The sequence below is a fragment of the Mus caroli genome, unplaced genomic scaffold (assembly GCF_978045245.1).
Source record: "Mus caroli unplaced genomic scaffold, Mus_caroli_1 scaffold_6, whole genome shotgun sequence".
Lineage (NCBI taxonomy): Eukaryota > Metazoa > Chordata > Mammalia > Rodentia > Muridae > Mus > Mus caroli.
In genome coordinates this window covers 14228754-14255006 of record NW_028227261.1, presented here as the reverse complement: position 1 = coordinate 14255006, position 26253 = coordinate 14228754, and the positions used below count along the sequence as shown (strand labels likewise).

Genomic DNA, 26253 nt, shown 5'->3' with positions numbered 1-26253 from the left:
GCCATTCCCCCAGCCCAGTGCTGGCTTTTAAACTTTTTCTTTGTTTAACACCAAGGACAGAGCAAACAATTTGGATGAAGAGATACACAGGGCGAGGTTGGGTGAAACTGGTTTGGGGCTTTCATACCCTTTTCGGATAAAGGCATTGCCCCTCCCCAGGTACCTACCAAAATTCCCTGAATCCAGTCCTTTTTAATTCATTTGTTTGTTTGTTTGATTGAGCAGAATTTTACTATGAAGCCCTGGCTGTCCTGGAACTCACTGTGTAAACCAGGCTACAGGAATTATTTTACTATTTGCAGTTATAGCAACCATATCATAGGATACACATCTACAGATATCTGCCTCCTGGATACTAGAATTACAGTGATATTACATGCCCCACCTCAAGGTTGCAAATACTAAGCTGGTTTCTTTCTTTTCTTTTCTTTTCTTTTTTTTTTTTTTTGGTTTTTCGAGACAGGGTTTCTCTGTATAGCCCTTGCTGTCCTGGAACTCACTCTGTAGACCAGGCTGGCCTTGAACTCAGAAATCCGACTGCCTCTGCCTCCCAAGTGCTGGGATCAAAGGCATGCACCACCACGCCCAGCTCTAAGCTGGTTTCTTGCTATTTTGTGAAGATGTGGTCTATTTTTTTGACTACTGTCAATCTCTTCAGACAAAGCAGAAGAGGGCATCAGATCCCATTACAGATGGTTGTGAGCCACCGTGTGGGTGTGGTTGCTGGGAATTGAACTCAGGACCTCTGGAAGAATAGTCAGTGCTTTTAACCACTGAGCTGTTTCTCCAGCCCATGAGAAGATGTGGTCTATTGCTTTCAAATAGTCTGTGCCAACATAGCAGCTCTCTTGTCCCTGAATGAGACCCATGTCACCGTCGTGAACCACACCACCATTTCCTTGTATGGAGCTGTTTTCCTACATAAACATACATCATACCCTGGCATGTGACAGCCTGTTTTTGAGGCCAACTCCCCCTTTCCCTAGACACTCACCAGAGGTGCCTTGCCAGTAGATTCATTCAGCCCTCCAGTAGCACCTGTGGTTGTTATTTTGTCTTCTATACCTGGGGGCACCATGCCATCTCCTGTACCTGGGGTCACAATATCATCTTCATTCACGCCTATGGTCCCTGAAAAAGAAAGGCCAGTCAGGGATGCAATATGCAAATGATGAGGGAAAAAATAATTGGCTACCTACAGTCATGATTCTGTTTCCTACATAGTAAGATGTGGTCCTCTCTGTTCAACCTCTGTACCAGAGCCAACACCACTGTCCTTGTAGTACCTCTGACACATACCATGGCCTGCTTGTCTCCACTTAGAAGCAAAGGAAAATGGAAACACATGGCGAAGGTGTCAGCTAGATGCTCTGGCCATGGACATGTCTGCCCTTCCCTTTTTAGTAGAGACAGTGTCTTCCGTGGCTAATGTGCTCAGGTGGACAGAGTATTGTATAGACCCAGAAAAACTCTATAGAATCATTTGAAAAATTTCTAAACATACTGCCGGGGTCCATGCTCTGTTCAACAAAATAATTGTCTGTTTGCTTTTTACAATCAAACTCAGGCCTAGCATTATAGCCCAGCAATGGAGCCCATGCTTGGAATGTCTTAATTCCCAGCACCAAATCGTTAACCAGTTAAAAACAAACAAACAAACAAACGTACGACTGGTAAGATGGCCATGAAGACTTGGTTTGTTGCCAAGCCTGAGAATCTGAGATCAATCCTGAGACCCACATGGTGGAAGGAGAAAACCAATTTTTGATAATTGTCCTCTGATGGTCACATATGTGCCATGACACATATGTGATATATAAATATATAAGATGTAATCCAGAAATATATAAGATGTAATAAAATTTAAAAGTGCATCAACAAACCAAATCTCCATTACTATTTAATTGAGATCGCTGCTCACTTGGATAATTAAGACCGCTGAATCACTGACTTCATAGACTTCTTTCAACTTCTTTTTTGAGATGGGCAGGGCCCCTCTACATAAGCCCTGGTTGTTCTGTAATTCACCAGGGAGACCAGGCTGTCCATAAACTCACAGAGACCCACCTGTTTCAGACTCCTGAGTGCTGGGATTAAAGGTGTGCACCGCCATGTTACATATGGAGTATGGGAGTCAGCACTATACTTAAAGGTGTTGAGATGCGACAGGATACTTAGTACCAAAAGCTAAACTTACCTGATGCAACTGTTCTAACATGTGGTATGTGTGTGTGTGTGTAGGTATGTATGTGCTATGCTGTGTGTGTAGAGTTCAGAAGACAGGTGTCATGGTGGTTTGAATAGGAATGGCCTGGCCTCCACAGACTCATGTGTTTCAATGCTTGGGTCATATGGAATGGTACTATTAGGAGGTGTGGCCTTGTTGGAGGAAGTGTGTCACTGTGGTTTTTGTGGGCTTTGAGGTTTCCTATGCTCAAGCTATGCCCAGGGTGGTGGTATACAGTCTCCTTCTGCTGCCTGCAGATCGAGATGTTGAACCTCCAACACCACGTCTGCCTGTACGCTGCCATGCTTCCTGCCCTGACAATGGGCTAACCTGTAAGTCAGTCTCAATTAAGTGTTGTTCTTTTTATAGGAGTTGTCCTGGTCAAAGTGTCTCTTCACAGCAACTAAACTTTAAGTAAGACATCAGTTCTCCACTTCCACCTTGTCTGAGACAGAGTCTCTTATTTTTTACCACTATATAAATTGAGATAGCTGGCTTATGAACTGTGGACTCTCCTGTCTCCATCCCCCATCTCTCAATGGAAGCACTAGAGCCACAGATGGCAAGAGCCACTATTGCATCTGCTTTCAGTGGGTTCTGGGCTTTAAACTCAGGTCCTCGTGCTTGGATATCATGTGAGTTAGTTACTGTCAACCTGACACAAACTAAAGCCACCGAGGAAAAAGGAATCTTAATGGCGAAGTGTCACGGCTTGCATCTGTCTCCCCAGATTCCATGTGCTAGATAGAAATCGAATCTCCACAGTCATTGAGTCAACAGTGTTTGAAGCTGGGACCTTGGAAAGGTATTGAGAATTGAACGAGGTCATCAGGATGGGGTTACCAGGAGGTTACTGGTGGGTTAGTAAGAAGAGGGTAGATCTGAACTGACTCATGCACTCTTATGGCGACATCGCATCTTTGGCAAAGCTATGCCATTACAACGGCACCAGCAGAAACAGCACTGTGCTCTTGAACTTTCCCACCTCCAGAGCCACAAGGAGAATAAAGATCTACGCTTTTGATTGACGTGCTTTGGGGTATTTTGTTACCGCAATGGAAAATGGAGGGACTCAAACAGTGTGAGTAGAGTTGACAAGTGCCCTCCTCTGCTGCCTCTGACTAACCGTATATCAGGGCATCTGCTCTTACTTAACTCACGTAATCCTTTTCACGAGTTACAAATCTGACTCACTGGCTACGGGCTTCCTCCCTAGACTGGAGCAGCAATGGAAACGCCATGCCTAAATGCAGTTGCGAAAGAAGCACAGGCATCAGGGCGGAGGAATGGGAGGGAGGGGTGCTTGGAAAGCGCCCTGTGTAATTAGAGAGCAGATGTTTTCCGGTGACGAGCCATGCTTCCCTCCATGCGTTATTCTCCCTCTGTTAAGACAGCCCAGCCAGGAGCATGGCTAATAAACATTTGATCATAACTCCAAGTGCTCATGCCAACGGGGTGGGAGGCCCCTGGAGGAATGTTGCTCTGTTTCGGAGGAGCCTTTTCTGTGCAGCTGGCCCTATTCCAGTTGCCAACGGATGGCTTTAGATGAGCTACCAAGCGTAGGCATCCTTAAAACAAAAAACCAAAAAAACAAAACAAAACAAAACAAAACAAAAACAAAAACAAACTCAGGAAAAGCCTTAAAACCTTCAAAACTCAGTGCATATAGATAGTAGACCTCCTCTTGTGGTCATTTGCTACTGTGGGCTGAGGGCAGGGATTGTGACTGTGGAGTAGACAGATGTTTAATGTCCATTTTTCAGACAAATAATCCCTACTTAAAAGCTAAGCACCCCCAGTGAAATAGACACTTCTTCAGTGGCGTTGCCACTGAAAAGATACCCATACTTCCACAAGCAAACCCTCACCCACACTCCTCCTGTAGGCAGCCCTATAGAATCTCACTGGGACACACACAGGTGCACACACAGGTGCACACACACACACACACACACACACACACAAAGATATGAAATCAGGAAGGGAGTAGTTTGTTAGTTTGGAAGAGAATGAAAACAAGAAGGATTGTGAGAAGGACCAGAAAGAGGAGAGAATATGGTTAGAACACACTATATACGTGTATGAAAATGTCAAAATGAAACCCGGTATCATTGACACTTAATATATGCTAATAGAAAACATTCAAAAAACAAACAAACAAACAAACAAACAAGAACCCCTTCATTCCCCTGGATTGAATTCAGCTTTAAACATCAATTATTAAAAGGTTTCCTGGAACCACTGTCAAAATCATTTTTCATTCCGTGTCTCTAACTTAAAACAAGCCCTGCTTTAAAAACAAAAGTTCTGAATGAAGCTGGCTTCAATTCCTTCATAGAAAGCTCAGTTCACTGAGAGAGTAACTCAGTAAAAATTCCTCCTTGTTCTTTCTTCCCCTTGGCCCGCGGAGCCAAGAACTGAAGTCGCCCTGAATAGACAAAGGCTGTTTTATGAATGACCATGCGTGTCTTTTGTCTCCCTGGGCCAGCATTCTTTTTGGCTCCATGGGAAAGTTATCTTTACAAGATTCTCAATTATTTTGGCTGAAGGCTTTCCCCGGTGGAGAGTGTCGACCAGGCCAGCTGCAGAGTTCCAGCCAGCAGCTGACATTCCCCTTTCTCTTTTCTTGTAATCTCCAAGCCGTGGATTGATGTCTTTGCACTCATGTGTCCTCCCAGGAGGTACACACCAGCATGCTGGCTGGCGCTCAGGGATGCACTTCATGCTTGCATACAAATGTTGGGTAAGTAGAGAGTGAGGAATCTACAATTGCAACCGATGCTCTCAGTCTGGCTTGCCAGGAAAGTTCTGGAAACATCTGTGTCCCTTCCCAGTCACCTGAGTACACTTCCTGACACACTCAGCTGCAGCTGGCATGGGCGTAAGACTCAATGGAATTTCTTCACAGGCCAGAAATCCATCCCTTTGGATTTTAAACAGCAGTTTTGCTGCTGTTCTTTAAAAAGGTAGGAGGCTGGAGAGATGGTAGGAGGCTCAGAGCACTTCCTGCTTTTGCAGAGAGCTGATTCAAAACTGCCTGTAACTTCTATCCTAGGGGGATCTGATGCCCTCTACTGGCTTCTGTGGGTACTGCATCTAAGTGCAGGCACACACAAAGACAGGCATACACATAAAATAAATTGGTTTTTTTAAAAGCTGAGTATGTCCAGGCAGTGGTACGCCTTTAATCCCAACATGGGGGCAGCAAAGGCAGGTAAATCTCTAAGTGTGAGGCCAGCCTGATCTACAGAGCAAGCTCCAGGATGGCCAGGGCTACACAGAGAAGTGCTATCTTGAAAAACAAAAAACATAACAATAATAATGATATAGCTGAGTATGGTGATACACACCTATAACCCCGGTTCTGGTGGAGGGAAGAGAGAGGATTGCTAGAGCTTACTGGCCAGCCCGCCTAACTGAACTGGAATACTCAGTGAGATACCCTGCCTCAAAAATAGATGGAAAGTGACTGAGAAGAAAGTAGCCAATATCAACCTTATACATGGGCTAGTATACAGGTCCACACACCCACATATGAAAACATACATATACATCACACACACACACACACACACACACACACACGCACGCTGAGTATGTTCCTCTTTTAGATGGTACAACCTGTTTTTCTTTCTTTCTTCCTTCGTTTTTTTTTTTTTTTTTTTTTTTTTTTTGGTTTTTCGAGACAGGGTTTCTCTGTATAGCCCTGGCTGTCCTTGAACTCACTTTGTAGACCAAGCTGTCCTGGAACTCAGAAATCCACCTGCCTCTGCCTCTGCCTCCCGAGTGCTGGGATTAAAGGCCTGTGCCACCACGCCTGGCAACAGCCTGTTTTTCTACAAGTGAGTATCCGCATCTGTTAGGTTATTTGACTATTTATTCCTGTCTGTTTCCCCAAGTCTCTGTTTGTATACTTCATCATTTGATTCATCTGTGTTTTCTTGAAATGGTCCATAAAACAGGGATATATATATACACACGCATGCCTTACATAACAAGATTCAGTCCATTACAACCTTTGTCCGGAAGATTACCGGAGATTTCAAATGTGGCACTGTAGCTGTCATGTGTCATGGTGCCACACATTCCTCTGTATCTGTGGGAGGCTGATTAGAGGGGAGATGTGATTTGTCGTAAAAGCACGAGCCTCTTAGGAAGGCAGCCCTTTGCTGTCCAAGTGAAGTCAGCTGTCACTATAAGGACAGGAGCCACGGGGACTGGGAGTGTAGTTCCTATCTGTAGAGTGCTTGTCGGACATGTCCGGGTTCACGCCCCAGTAGCACATGAATTAGCCGACAACGTGCATGCAACACAACAACAAAAAAAAAAAAATGAAGAAGAACTTTTTCTTCTTCTGGATGTGGTGGCTGATGCCTGAAATCTCACAAGCACCCTGGAAGCTGACACAGGAGGCTTGTGAGTTCAGGGTCACCCCGAGCCCCTGTTAGAAACCCTGTCCCAAAGCAAATAGCACAGATAATTCTGGCTCTCTTGTGGTACCACAACTGTGACTGACAGTTGTGTCAGAATAAAGCTGACTCTCTCCTTCCCAGTCACAGCCGTCTCAGACTCATCGACATGAACGAGGGATACAAACTTCGGCCTTTCTATGATAAATAAGCGAGTGGCCACAGAAGTAGCTGCTCTGATGCTCTTCTGGGTGAAGAGTGGAAGTGGTCCAAATCAGTGCGAACAACAAGATTTTCTCATAAAGCGAGGTGTCCTGACCCCAGGCAGAGTGGGTGTGCTGTTGAGTAGGGGGCATTCTTGTTATAGACCAGGAAGAACAGGAGAGAGAAGAGCAAGTCTTCTTCTCTGTGGAATGCATTGTGAATGCTCTTTCCTTGGTTATTGTTCAAAATAATAATAATAATAGTAATAATAATGAGAGAAGGTCCCATGGTAGGAGTTACAGAGATAAAGTTTGGAGCTGAGACAAAAGGATGGACCATCTAGAGACTGCCATATCCAGGGATCCATCCCATAATTAGCCTCCAAACGCTGACACCATTGCATACACTAGCAAGCGTTTGCTGAAAGGACCCTGATATAGCTGTCTCTTGTGAGACTAGGCCGAGGCCTAGCAAACACAGAAGTGGATGCTCACAGTCAGCTATTGGATGGATCACAGGGCCCCCAATGGAGGAGCTAGAGAACGTACCCAAGGAGCTAAAGAAATCTGCAACCCTGTAGGTGCAACAACATTATGAACTAACCAGTACCCTGGAGCTCTTGACTCTAGCTGCATATGTATCAAAAGATGGCCTAGTAGGCCATTACTGGAAAGAGAGGCCCATTGGACACGCAAACTTTATATGCTCCAGTACAGGGGAACCCCAGGGCCAAAAAGTCGGAATGGGTGGGTAGGCGAGTGGGGGGGAGGGTATGGGGGACTTTTGGGATAGCATTGGAAATGTAATTGAGGAAAATACGTAATAAAAAAAATAATGAGAGAAGGATGTTTATGCCTGGACTGACAGATACTACTGTGTCTGAGTGGTTGGGACCCAAAAGAGCTAGCAGAATCTGAAAACTCTTCTAATCTCTCTAAGGAAGATGATGCTTGGCAATTTGCAGTCCAAAGGCCCTTAAAAAAGGTCAGACTCCCAGGACCAAAGCACCCAAGTTTCAGCATCTTGCATGTCATCTATTCTGCAACACAAATGCTGACATATTGCTCTGAAGAATGTGTGTGCCAAGAAAGCACTGGGCAGGCGGTGGGCAGGGGGCCATGGCTCTCTTCACCCTGTGATGTACAGAGACGCATATACTGGTTAGGAGCTGGAGCTGAGAACTCAGCTTTGATGCTAAGGCCTCCCAGGAGTGGCTCTCTTCCACACAAAGCCAGCAGAGCTTGAAGGAGCCATGCTATGTTACTTGTGAGGGTTTCCTCCTGTTTCTAAGTGAAGTTGAGTTCAGCAGCTCCAATTCCTTTTCTAGTTCCATATGACGAGCTCGTATAGCTTTCTTTTTATCTTCTAAAAGAAACTTATTACAATCACATACTTACATATTTGCTTAGGGTGGGGAGGGGGCATTGTGCTATCAAAGGATAACTTGCAGGAGTCAGTTTCTCCTACAGTGAAGGTCTCAGAGATCAAACTCAGGTCCTCAGGCAAGCAAATAAGCAGCAAGCACCCCCCACCCCTCCAGATAGCTTGGACTGTCCAGAACTTACTCTGTAGACCAGACTGGCGTCAAACTCAGAGATCCACCTGCATCCTTCTCCCAAGTATTCGAGGCATGAGCTGCCAACACCACTACCCTGGACCTACACTCCATCTCACCATCTAATCCACGATCCAGTTGATCAGCCTGCAACTTTACAATCTGACCAATCTTGAAAGAAGAAGAAGAGGAAGAAGAGGAAGAAGAGGAAGAAGAAGAAGAAGAAGAAGAAGAAGAAGAAGAAGAAGAAGAAGAAGAAGAAGAAGAAGAAGAAGAAGAAGAGGAAGAGGAAGAGGAAGAGGAAGAGGAGGAAGAGGAAGAGGAGGAAGAAGAGGAAGAGGAAGAGGAAGAGGAGGAAGAAGAGGAAGAGGAAGAGGAAGAGGAGGAAGAAGAAGAGGAGGAAGAAGAAGAGGAAGAGGAATAAGAGGAAGAGGAGGAAGAGGAAGAAGAAGAAGCAGAAGCAGCAGCAGCAGCAGCAGCAGCAGAAGCAGAATGCAGCTCAAGAGATGGTTCAGCGGTTAAGAGCACTGACTGCTCTTCAGAGGTCCTGAGTTCAATTCCCAGCAACCACAGGGTGGCTCACAACTACCTGTAATGGGATCTGATGCCCTCTTCTGCTGCGTCTGAGGACAGTTACAGTGTACTCATATACATAAGGCTGTCTTTTGCCTTCTAGGTTGCTCCATATCTCAGTGCACAGACATGCCTTCGAATAGTGGTAATTAAATGGCTTTGAAATGATTTTTATGGTTATTGAGGAAACAGAATGCTTATAAAGGAAATTCTAGCAAGTTCTGGTTTTGTGTTTTAGGACAAACAGTAGGCTAAACAAAACAACAAAAAACAAGTACTATGTTCCCAGCTACATTCAGAATAGAGAGATGATTTTGAAAAGATTTTAAGAAACAAATCTGTAAAAAATATTTGAAAAAGAGGCCTGCCAGGTAGGGCACACCTATAATCCCTACACTTGAGGCACTTGGGTTCAGACATAAGGAATTCAAGGCAGCCCAGGGTACACAGGAAAGATTCTGTTTCTAAACAAACAAACAGCCGTTTATGAAATGTCAGCTTATTAAAATAATTCAAAAGTTCTGTCCACCCAAAGCAATGTCTTTGGAAGGCATTCATCAGCGGCCTTGGAGGTGGTACCTGCCTGTGATCCACCGATTGGGGAGGCAGCAGCAGGAGGATCCTGAGTTTGAGTTTAGTCTGGGCTACACAAGAAGAGCCTGTCTTAAACAAAACAAATCAAACCAAAACAACCGCCTCCGAACACCACAAAACACTAAAAAATAAAGATCCTTTGCAACTGGAAATCATTATGTTTAGTGACATAAGCCAGCCTCAGAAAGACACAGAGGCAGAAGAACCTAAATTTAAATGTTGTGTGTGTGTGTGTGTTTATGTGTGTAGGTCACAAAACTAGAAAGAGAGTCGTGAGGAGAAGGGGAGATCTTAGAGACGGTGGAGAATAAAGACAGTAAGGAAACATGATTAATAAGGAGAGCTGAGGAGGAACAAACTGGGAGGAGGAGGAGGAGGAGGAGGTGGAGGCGGGCAGTAGCGAGGAGTATGAGTGCAAAGCAGAATGCCATGTGTGTTTGCAGATGCCACAGTGATGACCACTTCTTCTGATGCTAACCTGAGATTTTTAATGAGGAAAAACATGTCCCCTGGGTCAGTGAGATGGCTCAGTGGATACAGAAACTTTATAGCTGAGGCATGACTTCATCCCTAGGACCCACATAGGAAAGGGATAATCCGCTTCCTGTGACCTCCAGGTGAATGCCGTCACATGTGACCGCCCCTTCCCAGTAAATAATTGTGTTTTTTTTTTTTTTTAAATGAAGTCCAGACCTGGGGGAGATGGCTCACTGGGTAGAATGTTTGCCACACACCTGTGAAGTCCTCAGAACCCAAGTGTAAATAAAGCCAGTTCGGCTGTGTGCCTGCAATCACAGCAGCAATCAAAGCACTGGTCTAGCCAATCAGTGAGCTCCACGTTCAGGAAGCGACACTATCTTGGAAAAAATAAGGTGGAGGGGCTGGAGAAATGGATCAGTGGTTAGAGAGCGACCTGAATTAGTCAGTTCTCAGCATCCAGGTCAGGCAACTCACAACTGCCAGAAATTCCAGTTCCAGGGGAGATTAATTCTGACTCTAAGAACACCTTCACTCATGTGCACGTTAAAAAAAAAAATCCAGGAAAGAAAACTGACATGTATGTTTGGCCTCCATATATACAGACAGTGACTACAGGCATCCACAAACACTTCCATACAGCACACACATAGAATCCATTTTTGAGAAACAAGCCCTCTATTCTGTTCCTTTACCCACATAAAGGCTTTTGCATCTTATTGCCCGATCCTGTCCCAAATTGTCCCAAGTCACAGAATGAACATATCTAATGCTTTAACAGTGTCAAACCTGCTGACCACCTGCTGACCCAGGAGCGCCTGCCTCTTCCCTCAGCTACCCCGAAGTGGGTTTCTGCAACAAGGGGGGGAGCCCAGAGTGCTCTTGTGCTGACTAGGGCTTTGGTAGTCAGTGTCCCATAGGGTGGGCTGGCCCTGCTTTTGGCCTTGGGTTGAAGTCATTCTTTGGATTATGGATGCAATGGCAGATATTTATAATGCTCTGCTGGTAAGAAAAGCCACTCATTTCTCAGAAGCCTTGGTCTTCAACACCTCGAGGATTTTTTTTTTTTTAAATGTCTCTCCTCAGTCTTGCCATACATCTTGGCTAACTGGTTACCAGATCAAGAAACCAGCGCTGGAAAACTTCCTCACTGCTTTGAGAGTCTGTACTTGTGCTATGAGGATGTGTGTGTGTGTGTGTATCAGAGGTCAACCTCAGCATCATTCTTTTTTTTTTTTTTTTTTTGGTTTTTCGAGACAGTGTTTCTCTGTGTAGCTCTGGCTGTCCTGGAACTTACTCTGTAGACCAGGCTGACCTCAAACTCAGAAATCCATCTGCCTCTGTCTCCCGAGTGCTGGGATTAAAGGCATGTGCCACCACTGCTGGGCAGCATCATTCTTCAGGATGCCATCTACCTTAATCTTTGATGAAAACTTGCCAATTCTGCTAAGCTGGCTGGCCAGAAAGCCCTGGAGATCTGCCAGTTACTTCCTCCCCACTCTGAACCCTAAACTCAAATCACCATGCCTGACAGTTTTTATTTTTTACATAAATTCTGAGGCTTGAACTCAGGTCCTTATCCTTGCACACCAAGCACGCTCTACCAATCGAGCTACCTCTCCACTTTTTTTTGAGAGAAGCTCTCACTGTGTATATAGCACAGGCTAATCTTGATTTCTCCCTGCCATGGACTTCCAAGCACAGGGATTAGAGGCTTGTGTACCAACCAACACACTTGGGCTAAACAGCTCTTTATTAATGTAGACAACTCTTGGCAGGCTTGGCCCTGCCACCCCAGGGGAGAGCATGGTATCCCCCTAACACATGACCAGCATCTGGAGCCATGGCAGGTTCTTGGGAGGCATTTGCTGAGTGACTGGCGGGCAGGCACAATCCTCCTTGGATTTATCACCCTCTCACTGTACAGTGGCTTTCACTGCAGAGCAGGTGAGCGCCCTTCCCTACTGTAGGGCAGCAGTGACAGGACCCAGAACAATTCACCAGTGAGGGTGAACACTGTGGCCCTGCCTGTCATTCGCTGTCACGGGGTTTGCCGTAGACCAAGCTCGTTTAATGAGATGGGACATGACTGTCAGGCTGCACGATGCTGCTGGCAGGTAGGATGTGCATTTAAGAGAGGGGTGTCAGAACTGAGGTAATCGGAGCCATGCTCTTAGCTCCTCTGAGGAAATCCTGCATGTAGATGTTAGGAGCCTGTTCCCTTGACCTCACAGTGGGTGAAGGGTTGTACATGACACTTCTGGCTGGCCGGCCCCTGTGGGCTGGAAGCAGCTTTTGAAAGTTTTTGTAGCTGGACCAGGGCAAGGAAGAAAGAGCTGGGGTATGGCTCAGTGGAAGAGTACAGGGTTAGCATACAGCAGCCCTGGGATCAATTCCCAGAGTCAAAGGAAGGAGGAAATAAAGACAGGGGGGAGGGGGGGAGGAAAAGAAGAAAAACAGAGGTAGCTGTGGCAGGGGTAGGGGGGTAGGGGTGAGAGGGCAGGGGTGGTAATGTAACCTCAGCACTTGAAGGACTGAAGCAGAAAGTTCCTGAGTATGACATGTTCCTGGGCTCCAGGAAGAGTCTGCTGAGAAGGAATAGGAGAAGGAAGAGGAGGAAGAGGAGGCAGAGAAGGAAGAAAGAAAACAGAAAAGGCAGCAGGCCAATGGCTGTTAAGTACTCCCATTTTGACAGCTAGAAGTCAGTAAGTCACTGGGCAGGAGGAAGGGGGAGGGATACTCCAGGCCACCCAAGCACACCCTCTCCTCCCCCTCAGAAGGGTCCAGGGGGTCAAAGTAGTTACTTCTGACTGAATTTACACAAGAATGAATAAAACCCACTACCGGGCGCTTTCCTGGGGTCTTTACAAAACTCCTGCAACAAGTACCATGCCTGCTTTTCAGGAGGATATGATGGTGAGGTGATGAGTTAGGGGACCATCAGCTCAGTGAGCAGGTGGCAATGGTGGCTTCGGTCAGGATCCAGATCCAGAGTGCAAAGCCCACTCTACTTAAAGATTTATTTGCCGGGCGTGGTGGCGCACGCCTTTAATCCCAGCACTCGGGAGGCAGAGGCAGGCGGATTTCTGAGTTCGAGGCCAGCCTGGTCTACAGAGTGAGTGCCAGGACAGCCAGGGCTACACAGAGAAACCCTGTCTCGAAAAACCAAAAAAAAAAAAGATTTATTTATTTATTTATTTCATGTATGAGTTCACTGTCGCTGTCTTCAGACACACCAGAAGAGGGTATCTGATCCCATTACAGGTGGTTGTGAGCCACCATGTGGTTGCTGGGAATTGAACACAGGACCTCTAGAAGAGCAATCAGTGCTCTTAACCGCTGAGCCATCTCTCCAGCACCTACAAAGGCCACTCTTAACCACTATGTCTCTGGGTCACTCTTGCCTCACTCCTTGAAGGTTCCCCCCTCTCTCCCTCCACCCCCCTTCTCTGTCCATCCTTGGATGTTCAGACACACGTGTGAGCACATGTGGTGAGGTGTGTGCACATGTATGTGGAAGCCAGAGGTCAACCTCAGGCACACTTCCTAGATAGAAACTGCCCGCCTTGTCTTCTGAGACAAAGTCTCTCTAGGACCCAGAATTTGCTGATTAGGTAGGCCCAGTTGGCGGCTGGCTAGTGAGTTCCACCCAGGGAATCCTCTTCCTTCTGTCTCCCAAGACCAGAGACTGCAAGCACTTGCCACCATGCCTGGCTTTTTGTGTGGGTGCTGGGAACTGAACTTAGATTCTCATGCCTGCAAGACAAGCACTTTACCAACACAGCCATTCCCCAGCCCTGAGCCTGTACCATTTAAGGAAAAGGATGGGTACACTGTTGACCACAGATGGTTTCTAATGGAGCTTGAAGCTGGGCTGCTGTGGTCCATCTCCTGACACCGCTGCTACCCACCCCAACCTTCACCCATTGCCCAGGGGAAAGCCCCTCTCTCTACAGAAAAGCCAGGAGGAAGTATCTCCATGAATTATCCCAGGGCTTAGCCATACTGGGCCATTCACTATTTCCTCCCTATGAGGTTCTAGAACCTTCTTTTGAGCAAACTGCTGTCCTGCTGAGTTTGCTGCCCCGTCACCCTCACAGCCTGAAGACACAGAATGAGTAGGTGAATGACAGTGACACTTTTTAGGGTTCCAGGAAGTGAATCAGTGGACCGCACACCTCAGCAGTGAGACAGAAACAGCTGAGTCCAGCTTTCATCATAATTACTCAACTCGGGGAGACGGTTTTTTTTTTTTTTACTCTTGACTAACAGCAGATGGTTTTCCTGTAAAAGGGGAAATGAATTCTGTTTTGTGGGCAGGAATCCTACCTCCTAAGAATTTTTTTCTGGAACCCAGCAGGAGCTGCAGGCATGCACGAAAAGCCACCTTCTAGGGAAGAGTGACAAGCTCATAGGATGTTTGAGGGGCACTGCCCGGAGTATCACATCAGAGCGGGGTGGAAAGCACTTGCCTTCTGCCGGGAACTGAGCAGAGTCTGAGCTCTGATTACTCAGGGCCCTCAGCTGAGTGGCTGGGATTTCGTAAGAGTGGAAGATGAGCCCCTTCAGATCTGACCTGCCGTGCAGACAGCCCAGCTGTGAGCACAGGGAAGCCTTCAGCTATGTGAAGAATGCGGCCATCCTTGGCCTTGATCCTCACAGCCTGGTTTGGAATCTGCATCTTGGGAGAATTTCATGTTGCTTTTGGATAATCTTGTTTTTTGTGCTGGAGAGTCAAACCCAGGGCCTTGTATGTGCTAGGCTGCCATCTGTGAGTGAACTTCGTCTCAGCCCTTGGTAGATGAATTTTTTTTAAGGCTGCTATTGGCTAGTAGGGTCTCTTCGGAACTTCCCTTGCTGTCTTTCTCCTTGCATGTGGGAAACTCAAGCACACAGTTCGATCCCTAGGCTCACCGTTCAGACCCTCTCAGCACACTGGCCCCTACATGCCCACAAGATGTATCTTCTATCACCTCATAGTAGTCTAACACAGAGATGCAGGAGATGCAAGTGTCTGTGGTGCTCAGCAACTCATTCCTTGCCTCTCACCTACCCCACCTGATTTCCAGATAATGAACATGGGTGTGTGTGTCATTGTTTGACTGGATGTAAAGTCAAGTAGGAGACATATCTATGGGTATGTCTGTTTATAGAGATGCGTAGACCAGGAGAGAAGATAAGATGCGCCTTGAATGAGGCTGGCAGCATCTGTGTGTGGCGGATCTAGGCTGAATAAAAATGGCAAAGGAGAAAGTAGGGGCACCAGCATATCTCTCTCTCTCTCTCTCTCTCTCTCTCTCTCCCCCTGACTGTCAGTCCTGACCTGTGATGGACACTCTCAAACCAAGAGCCAGAATAAATCCTTCCTCTCCTATCTGGACACCGTGGTGAAAATCTGACCATGGCATCTGCCCTCTTTTAAAGGAGATTTATTCTTATTTCGAGTACATGAGTGCTTGCCTACACTCAATGTAGGCTATGTGTAACCCGGGCCTGGGGCTGTCAGGCATCAGATCCAGAACCAGAGAAGTTCAGGTGTGAACCCTTGTCCTCTGCAAAGGCAGGAAGTGCTCTCAATTGCTCAGCCATCTCACCCACCCCACACTTTCTTTATTGCCTTTCTTACCCAAAGGTTTGGATAATACCAAATTGGTGCTCTTCATCCCGACAGATGGTGACTATAGTCCAACCAGATGCTCTCCCTTGCCAGGCAAATGGCCTACTTCTGAGCCACATGCCAGCACTCCTGATAAAGGACAAGGTAGGAAGGCCTCGGGTATACTGACTTCAAACCTTGAAACAGAGCTGCAGAAATCAAGGCTGATTATCCCATGGGCCCAGTAGGAACATCTCATAAGCCCAGGAATTCAAGGCCAGTGTATGCAGCACAGAGAGAGCCCTATCTCAGGAAAATGATAAAACATACAGAGCATGTGGCTGGCCTGTGCTTTAATTTCCAGCAATGGAGAAACATTTTTACAAATGACTTACAGATTTCTGCATGAGAGAGAACATGTAGACCCACAAAACAGAGTGGAGAGAGTTCAGACATAAACCTTTATACTCGTGGGCGGCTGATTTAGGGCAAAAGCACCGTGGTAATTCAGTGGGGGAAGAGTTATCTTTTCATCCCAGAAGGTTCTAGAACAACTGAAGAGAGCCACATGGTAAAGAATGGAGCTGGGTCACTATTTCATGGTTCACACAGAAGTTCCCTGCAAAGGCATTAAAGCCTGACTGTCAGAATTAAACCTTTAGATGTAAGAGTCGATGTTTGCAGCCCGGGGTAGCAGTGACTTCCAACATTGATACCAACCAACTGCATGAGCAGAAAAGAAGACAGCTCAGACTTCACGCTCTTACAGAGGTGTGCTCTAATGAACACTATAACATAACAAGATAGCCCAATTCATAGATGGAAAAATGTCCTCAGCTATCCAATAATAGTCTCTCTCTCTCTCTCTCTCTCTCTCTCTCTCTCTCTCTCTCTCTCATTGGTTGGTTGGTTTTTCAAGACAAGGTTTCTCTGTATAGCCCTGGCTGTCCTGGAACTCACTTTGTAGACCAGGATGGCCTTGAACTCAGAAATCCGCCTGCCTCTGCCTCCCGAGTGCTGGGACTAAAGGTATGTGCCACCATGCCAGGCTGTTTGTTTTTTTGAGACTGGATCTTACTATATCATCCTAGCTGACTTGGAACTCACTATGTAGAACAGACCAGGCTGGCTTTGAACTCACAGAAAATGCTTGCTTCTTCTTTCTAAGTTCTTTTTTTTTTGGCTTTTCGAGACAGGGTTTCTCTGTGTAGTCGTGGCTGTCCTGGAACTCACTCTGTAGCCCAGGCTGGCCTCGAACTCAGAAATCCGCCTGCCTCTGCCTCCCGAGTGCTGGGATTAAAGGCGTGCGCCACCACGCCCGGCCGTCTTTCTAAGTTCTAAGATTAAAAGCACCACTTGTCCAATATGAAAAATTATTAAAGTATGATTTTTAACCAACAATTAAAAAACATCCCATTTATAAAAAAAAGGTGCTTCTTTTATTGAAGTTCACAGAAACATCTTAGTATTCAAAAAATTTTTTTAAAGAATCATTTGTTTATTTTATGTATATTCATACACTGTAGGTGTCTTCAGACATGCCAGGAAAGGGCATCAGATCCTATTACAGATGGTTGTGAGCCACCATGTGGTGTGCTGGGAATTGAACTCAGGACCTCTCTCTCCAGCCACAGCATTCACAAATTTTAAGGTGGGTGTATGTGCAATGTGCAAACAATTTATCTATTCATAATCACTTGACATAATTCCTTTAAAAATGACTCCAGCACCAGGCTTCTCTTTTTCTCATATGTGTGTGTTAGATACTAACTTTAATTCCTTACTTGACAAAAAGCAAAAATACCTGAAGACATCTCAATTTAAAACAGCCAAGTGTTTGAACAAACCCCTTCCTCCCCCTCCCCCCACCAAGATTTCCAGTCTGAGAAGGTGTTCAAGTTCAATGGTCATTAGGGAAAGATAAGTCAGATCTATTAGAGATCCTTCCTACTCAGTAAAAATGGTAACAGAGAAAGAGGGAGGGGAAAAGGAAAGGGAGAGGGGGAGGGGGAGAGAGAGAGGGAGAGGGAGTCGGTTGCTTAGCATGTACAACCAACACTCCAGGTTTCATGCCTGGCACCTCATAAACCAGCTGGCTGCGGCATACACCAACAATCCAAGCACTCAGGAGATGAAGGCAGGACGATCAGGGGTCTAAGGGCATCTTTAGCTACAGAGTGGACTCGAGGCCAGGCTGGATGTGTAAGACCTTGTTTCAAAAAATAAAAATAAACAAACAAACAACAAAAACAGGGTGTGGGGGCTAGAGAGATGGCTCAGCAATTAAGAGCATTTGATACTCTTCCAAAGGGACCGATTTGCATTTCAGTTGTGTTCCCCCCCCCCCCCCCCCCGCATCAGGTGACTCACGACTTCTTGTAACTCCAGTTCCAGGTGTCCACTATACTTTTCTGGTATGCGCGCACACACGCACACACACACACACACACACACACACACACACACACACACACAGAGACACAGACACAGACACACACATTAAAAAGAGGGAAAGTGGAAATAATGTGAACACAGTACTCATGAATGAAATTCTTTTTAAAAAAGAATAATGCCAGGCATGGTGGTGCACACCTTTAATCGCAGCACTTGGGAGGCAGAGGCAGGCAGATTTCTGAGTTCAAGGCCAGTCTGTTCTATAGAGTTCCAGGACAGCCAGGGCTATGCAGAGGAACCCCTGTCTCGAAAAACCAAACCAACCAACCAACCAAAACACCTCCACCACCACCACCACCACCACCACCACCATCAAACATCCATAGGGTACAGTACAATATTTCAATACTTTCCTACTATATGCAACAATCAGCGTGGAACTGACTGCCAGCTTCTGTCACCTCAAACCCCTATCACTTGTATCAGGTACACTAACGTCCTCTCCACTGCTACACATCAACATACACACTCCTGTGTTGTCAATCATAGCTATCCCACTGAGCTATGGGACACAAGAACTCATACTTACAAGTTACATGCCTGTACCTATCAACCATCCTCTTCCGCCCTCTGTCGTGGTCACTTTTCTATCTCTGTGACAAAACACTATGACCAAAACGACTTAAAAAAGAAAGCAGTTAATTTAGGGGCTCACAGCTTCAGAGGCTTAGAATCCATTGCTATTATTGCAGGGAGCATGGCAGCGGAGAGTCAGCCATAGCACTGGGGTAGTGGCTGTTTAGATGAGTGGCTAGGGATGTGTGCCCAGACTGTGTGCTCTTGGTACACTACAATGCTTGAATTCAAGGTCACTGCTGCCTGATGACTGGCTTTGTCCAAACCTCTCTGAGCCTCTTAACTCATCTATTAGTTGCAAAGAGTTCCTACCTTGTAGTTGTGCTGTGAGGACCAAAGGAAACAGGGCTTGTGAGCGGCTGACACACTCTAGCTCAGCCAATGGTAAAAGTTACAACATAGTTATCACTCTTAGCCCCTCCCCTTTGGAATCTAGGGTGTGGCTTTACAGCTTCACATTTAAACTTATTTTGGACTGATATAGGCTTAGGTAAGGCTGTTTCCCGTGAGTTGATCTCACAAGGTACCAGGAACCAAGGGATACTAAGAATGAGACATGAGACACGGGAGTCTGGGGAGATAGCTCAGCCAGTGAGGTGCTTGCCTCGCAAGCATGGTACCTGAGCACTTTTCTAATGCCGTGACGCCACCACGACCAGAGCAACACTCTATAAAGGAAAGCGTTTATTTGGGACTTAAGTTCAGAGACCCATGACCATCCAACATGGTAGAAGCATGGCAGTAGGCAGGTAGCAATGGCAAAATAGCTGAGAGCTTGTATCTTATCTCAAACAGGAGGAGAGAGGCTGGGAGAGAGGTCGAGGAAGAGAGAAAAAGAGAGGGAGAGACAGACAGACAGACAGACACAGGGAATGGTGTGGCTTTTGAAACCTCAAAGGACTTATCCTACCCTGAAACACCCCTCTGACAACTTGCCTCCTAATAATTCCAGTTCCACCAACTGTGGGCCAAGCCTTCAAATATATGGCCACTCTCATTCAAATCACCACAGATGAAAACCTGCTGGATCCCCAGAACCACGGAAGAAAAAAAAAAAGACTGGGTGTGCCGGTGTGAGATTTGGTGTGCTAAGGAAGAGGAAGGACAAAGGTAGGCAGAGGCAGGCGGATTTCTGAGTTCGAGGCCAGCCTGGTCTACAAAGTGAGTTCCAGGACAGCCAGGGCTATACAGAGAAACCCTGTCTTGAAGAAAAAAAAAGGTGGCCTTCTAGGGCTTGCTGGCCACTCAGCCAGGTGTACCAGACAAAGCCCAGACCTGTGAAAGAGAAGAGCCTGTCTCAAAGAAACCAGGTAGAAGGGCTGGAGACATAGCTCAGTGGCTGAGAGCTTGTACTACATTTCCAAAAGAGCCTTGGTTCCCAGCACCCACTTTGGGCTATTCAGGCTTCTCAGTAACTCCATCTCCAGAGGGGGTCGATCTCTTCTGGCTTCTGTGGGCACCTGCACTCATGTGCACATGCCCCAACAGGTATGAACACACATAATTAAAAAAAAAAAAAAAAAAAAAAAGGCAGCCAGGTGGTGGTGGTGCACGCCTTTGATCCCAGTACTTGGGAGGCAGAGGCAGGTAGATTTCTGAGTTCGAGGCCAGCTTGGTCTACAAAAGTGAGTTCCAGACAGCCAGGGCTATACAGAGAAACCCTGTCTTGCTTGGGGGGGGGGGAATTCTTTTTTTTAGATTTATTTATTATTATTCATGAGTACACTGTAGCTGTCTTCAGATGCACCAGAAGAGGGTGTCAGATCTCATTATGGGTGGTTGTGAGCCACCATGTGGTTGCTGGGATTTGAACTCAGGACCTTCAGAAGAGCAGTCGGTGCTCTTAACCGCTGAGCCATCTCGCCAGCCGGAGGGGAAAAAAAAAAAAAAAAAAAACTTAAATGAAAGAAAAACCAAGTCTGACAAGATAGATATTTTCCTTTGCCCCCTCCCCCCACACAAATGAGACACACTTTTCTGCACTTTATACACATATGTGTTCCCTGTGACAGGCCCTTTCTAATTGAAAAGGGCTCTAGAGATGTTTGGTTTCCCAAAGAACAAAAGCATTGGATGGAATGTGTATTCCCAGATCAAGGGATTAAAGATTTCTCTTTCTCGGGGACCCACCCTAACTGAGGTCAGAATCCCCAAGGCTGCCAAGATAGAGGACTTCCCTGTAGGAGCTCAACGCTTAGATGCCTGAACACACAGCAAGAACTCAATAAATATTTGTCAAATAAGCAAATTCCTTGGGTGGGGCAGCTTTCCTGTCAACAAAAGACATTACTTATCTTTCTTTCTCTCCTTTTCTAGAGACTCCAGGCAAGCTAAGTCCTTTCTCCCTTGGGTGGGCTCTCCTCTGGCTTGTTTGCTCTTTTCTTCTCCCTTATGGACTCTGGGAAATACCCTGCTCACAGCATCCTCCTTCTCTGGCCTCCTAGGCATTCCCCCGCACCCTGCCAATATAACAGGGGCTCTCAGCACCTCAGTGTGCACCGGTTGGTCTGCCCATTCCTCTCCAGGCACTTCTGCAATTTATTGGCACTGCGGATTAGAAGCCACGAGCTCATCTTCATCTGGAAAGGCAACTGTCCGTTCCAGAGGTTTTTGTTTTTGAAACTGCATCCACTTTGCCTTGCCCCAACCGCGACTGTCTTCTGTTTCTCCACCTAAGTGATCAGCTGCCCAAGGTCGAAAGCCTCCCTCTGAACTTAGCCTGACTCATTGCCAAATACAGACTGTTCTCCAGGCAAAGTCACTGGACCAGACACAAATGCAGAATACCCCTCTCCCTTTCTCCCTCTCTGTGTGTGCATGTGTAGGTGCACATGTGCGTGTTCAAATGATAACCTTAGATACCATTCCTTAGGCACTCTATTTTTTGAGACAGGATATCTCAGAGGCTGGGGGCTTGCTGATTGGGCTAGCCTGGTTGGTCGGAGAGCCTCAGGGATAAGGCTGTCTCTGCATTCCTAGCACTGGGATTACAAAAAACAAAACAAAACAAAAAAACCCCTTGCTACAGCAGACCAGCATTTTTTACATGGGTTCTGGGAACCAAACTCAGGTTCTCATGCTGGCCCAGATGTCTCTCCAACCCTGGTCTACTCTATCTGTTGATGTTCAAGAATTTCCCACCACCTGGCTGGCTATGAACAGTCTGGGATGATGGACAGCTAAGGCACTGTGGTCAGACATGTGGGAGGAAACAGCCACCTTCATTTCCTGCCCTGGATGAACTTGGCAGCATGTCAGCTGTTTCCTAACCTGGCTCTATCCTACCTTAGATCTTGGATGAAAAGCCTAGTCACTTTCCTTACCCAGAACATTCCAGGGGCTGGGAAGAGGGCTGTCAGTGAAGTGTTCTCCACACAAACATGAACATCCGAGCTCCAGCCCCCAAACTCCCATACGAAGCAGGGCACAGTGGTGTGTATCTGTTACCGCAACAACGGGGAGGCAGAGGCAACCGGATCCCTAAGGGCAATGGCCCATCTAAGTCTAGTGATCCGTGAGCTCCAGATTCAGTGAGAGAAAGAGTCTCAAAAAATATGGTGCAGAGTAATTGAGAAAGGTACACTTGATTCTCTCTCTCTCTCTCTCTCAGAACTCTGTTGAGAAAGTACTTAAAATTGCAGGCAAGGGGAACTTTATCTGTTGTGTGCCTCACACAAATCCTACAAGCAACCTCTTATCTTGACCTCCCCAAAAATCACTGGACCCTCTTCTTCTAACAAGACCGACCACACAACACAGGCTCCTTTCCTGAGAGATGTCAGGATATCAGAGCTTCCTTGGGAGATGGGTTGGGCAAGATAGGGATCCTCTGCAAGGTTCCTGGCTAAACTGGTGTTTGAGTTTGCTTCCTCCTTGGCCTCCCCCAAAACACTTCCACAAGCTGTAACCTGGAACGCCCACTCTCAGAAGCCAGAAATATGACAAAAATTCAGATAAGCCAGTGCAATCCAGAGCACAGGTTCATTCTTGGTTGGCAAGGGTGGCAGAGCATACTCTCGGCTAGGTGCTTTCCTGCACCCAGCAACCCGCCCCACCCTCTTGGGAGAGGTCTAGCCGCCTGTGTGCAAGTCAAACTAAGGCAACAATGTATTTTAATGCACCAGGCCAACTCCACTCTTGTATGAGGAGTGAGTAATTCTTTTTATTCATGTTTAAATGAATAAAGTGAAGTCCACCTTCAGTCTCAAGTCAGTCTTTTTTTTTTTTTTTTTTTTTTTTTAATTCAATCATAGTAAAAAGCTTAACTTTGTTTCTGAATCAAGGTCCCAGCAACTTCTGGGATAATAGTGTATAATTTACAGGAGAGGTTGGGGAGATTAAAGGAGGTAAGCCTGCGACATTCCTAGAATGTGGGGGTGGGGGTGAGGGGTGGGGGGTGGGAATGCAAGGAGGTGGTGTCCCGCCCACTAGTCAGGGCCATTCTCTGTCACACGGAGACTTGGGTCTCTCCATTGCCAGCAGAGTCAATGGTGGGTGAGCTGAGTTTTGTCTTGTTGGTCGTGGCTACGCTCAGCCTTCTGCTGCTGCACACGCATCTTTAAATGTGTTTCCCTCTCCTGAACTCAGTTTGGGACCCTAAGCCCCAGTATCCCCCACAGAACCTCTAACAGAACCAGCTTTATTCAAGGCTTCCTCGGCAACATAAGCCCTCAGCAGCTTGTGAGGATTCCAGGGCCCCCGAAAACTGGCAAGAACTTCAGGGAAATCACAGGATGATTTCTGTGCCACATGATTAATCCTGCTCGGACTGGTCCCAGAAGAGCACACATGGGTTAGCGGCAAGCAGTAGCTTGCCGAGAATCTTATAAAAAGCCACTGCTAAACGGGCGAGTCCTGGGGTACCGGCTTTGGATGTTAGTTCAGTGTGAGGGTGGGGCCTGGCAGTGGGGGAGGCTGCCAGATGTGAGGACAACAAGCCTCGTTAGACTCCATGAACACCTTGGGGATTGCAGAGGGGGTTGGGTTATAACCCTAAATCAGTATGGCATAAGACTCTAATAGAATTAGCATACCACAACCACCCCTGATCTGGCTCCCCAGTAATAGCTTAACTCAATGGAGTTAACTCATCCATATTCATTATTCTCAAACAAAAACCCTGCAGGCTCAATCTTGCTGCAGAGCAGCCTGGATACAACTGGCCACATGGCCACCTCTCTGGACACCCCTGTACCAAGGCTTTTTCTTCAGCTGTACAGTTTCTACTCTGAGTGATGACTTTTTCTAGACAAGACCAAATACCAGCTACATTTTAGGAGCATTTTGGGAGCTGGCTTGAGACAGTTGCAGCCTACCCTTGCCTTTGGAGGATGCCAGCCAGCCTCTGGCTTTCCTAGGATGTGGTTTGGGGTGGGTGCCTCCCCTCACTTTGCACTGGTGAGTGAAAAGCCATGTTCTTAACACGCACTGTCTCGCCATGACGGAAATGGAACCGAAATACAGAACTTATATATATATATATCCTAGCGCAAGAAGTTTCAAAGATAGGACTGCCAGGAATACCCCTGAGCACCATAAAGATAGCTTCGTCTCTTTGAAGCAAGCGGACAACCTCGCCCATGCACTCTATATAATTTCCCTAACACTAGGTGTTGTCTGTGGAGAATTATAGAAGCCTAGGCTAGGCCCACCCATCTCACACAAACCACTCCTTCACCAGGAAAGACAGTCCTACATCTCTGACGACCACTAGCCTTCATTTAGTGAGCAACTGAGACTGTCCGATGACTTCTTGGCCCTGGGATCAAGGTTAAGAGTTTAGATCCACCAGGAATACAGATACAACTTAAAACGTCAAAGCAAGAAACAAAATAACAGGAGACTTTCCTAGACCCCAGCAATAGATCACCCAGAAAGAAGACAGTAATTCAGAAGAGGAGGACGTGATGGTGGTCCCATCAATCTGTTTCTTTCTAGTCAGGGTCTTAAAGCCCAGGCTGGTTTCAAACTCCTTATACCCCAAGATAAATAACCCTGAACCCTCTCATCCTCCTGCCTCCATTTCCCAGTGCTGACATCACACAGTTGAACATCACTATCCTGGTTTTTGTATCTTGCTGGGAATGGATCATGAGTGTGTCTCACATGCCAAGCATGGACTCTGCCAACTGAGCTACATTCTCAGGCTCCATTCGTCTTTAATTAACATTAATTCAGCTACTGAGTCCTTGGCCAAGTTCAATACATGGCCTCAAACACACTTGTGCTTCAACGCTCACGGCAGCCCTCCAGGTTAGGAGGTACAGGTCCGTGGCACCCTGGGTTCCATCCATTTCCAGTGTAGGGGTGTGGGGAGGGGAGGAAAGAAAGAAGCAGAGACAAGGATGCTAGAAAGATAGCAGCTTGCGGTTCAAGCTGTTCCACCGCCCCTTCCAGCTACCATCCTAATTAGCGAAGCCTTTTCAGGTCTATCCCCAGACAGGGGTGTGACCCACAGTTCCAATCTACGTCCTCCTATCTGTTCCTCTTTTTCAGAGACATTAACCATTCCTCTAACGCACTGCTTTTTTGGGCCAGTCCAGTCGCTCTTGGTCACCTTCCCATCCCGTAACACTAGCCCCCGGGGCGGAGGGGGTTGTTAAGGGCCATTCTGTACCCCTACCACCTGTGGGTGGATCCCCTACCGCCACACCCACTAGGCTGTTACAAGAGATTTAGCCCCATCTAAGCTACCCCACCGCTCTCCCTCCCTCCCCCCAGCACTCGCAGATCCCAGGCCCAAGCATCCCCCGCCTCCCTCTGTCCCCACCAACAAGTGCTGGTTGCCAATCATGCATGGCGCTTACCTCCCTGCGCAGAGTCCCAGAACCAAACGCTCCCCAAAACCCAGAACAACACTGGCACGGTCCACATCTTGATCTCGTTGGAGCCTCAGCAGCTAGTGGGTTTTTTGTGGGTTGTGAAAAGATGAAAAACAAAACAAAACAAAACAAAAAACTTCGAAGCCACAGGCCCAGCCGGGAAGAGCTCGGGAGGAGGTTGGAAGGCGCTGATCAAAAGTCTCAGCGCCAGAGAGTGCCCGGGCTTTCTGGACCGCAGAGGCAGCAAGCACAGAAAACTTGGCAGCTGGCAACCTCTAGGCACAGTCGGCATTTATGTCTCCGGTCCCGGGGCGGGAGCGGGTGGGCGTCAGGTGGTCCCGGAGATCTAGGACCGCCCCCGAATTCTGTTTGGCCAGCATCACAAGATGACCTCAGGCCAGGTTTAAAGTTACAGGGCCTCAGCCACTGGGGCCCAGCCCAGGGCAAAAAAAAAAAAAAAAAAAGCAAAAAAGCAAAAAAGCTTTTGACTTTTTTCCACTACAGGAGAAAGGGGGGCCACATGCAGTAAACAGTTCTGCTTTACAATTTTTATTTATTTTTCTACTATATTTACTATTATGTTTTGGAGGGCAAAGCCCACAACTTAGGTTTCCTTGTTAGTGGGCAGAAGAGACACGCACACCGTGGAGTGTGCGGCTGGTTTTATGGTTTTAGACCGACGCATTGGATTTTTTTCTTCAGATGGTTTGAGGAAAACGGCCGTTGTTTGGGTGAGTCTGAGGCGGCTCTTGTTTATTGAGCCTTCA

The 26253-nt window shown here is 46.9% G+C and overlaps 1 protein-coding gene across 1 annotated transcript in view; it reads right to left on the bottom strand.

Annotated features, from left to right (window-relative positions):
- The window catches only part of Pdpn (podoplanin), a 33427-nt gene extending 7626 nt beyond the window's left edge, over positions 1–25801 (bottom strand). The window contains exons 1-2 of the mRNA XM_021161096.2: positions 25472–25801; positions 995–1131 (exon numbers count right to left, since the gene is read on the bottom strand). Of these exons, the coding sequence (XP_021016755.1) occupies positions 995–1131; positions 25472–25538 (204 nt within the window). The 5' untranslated portion in view covers positions 25539–25801. The remainder of the gene's footprint in view (positions 1–994; positions 1132–25471) is intronic.
- Between the last annotated feature and the right edge of the window lie 452 nt (positions 25802–26253).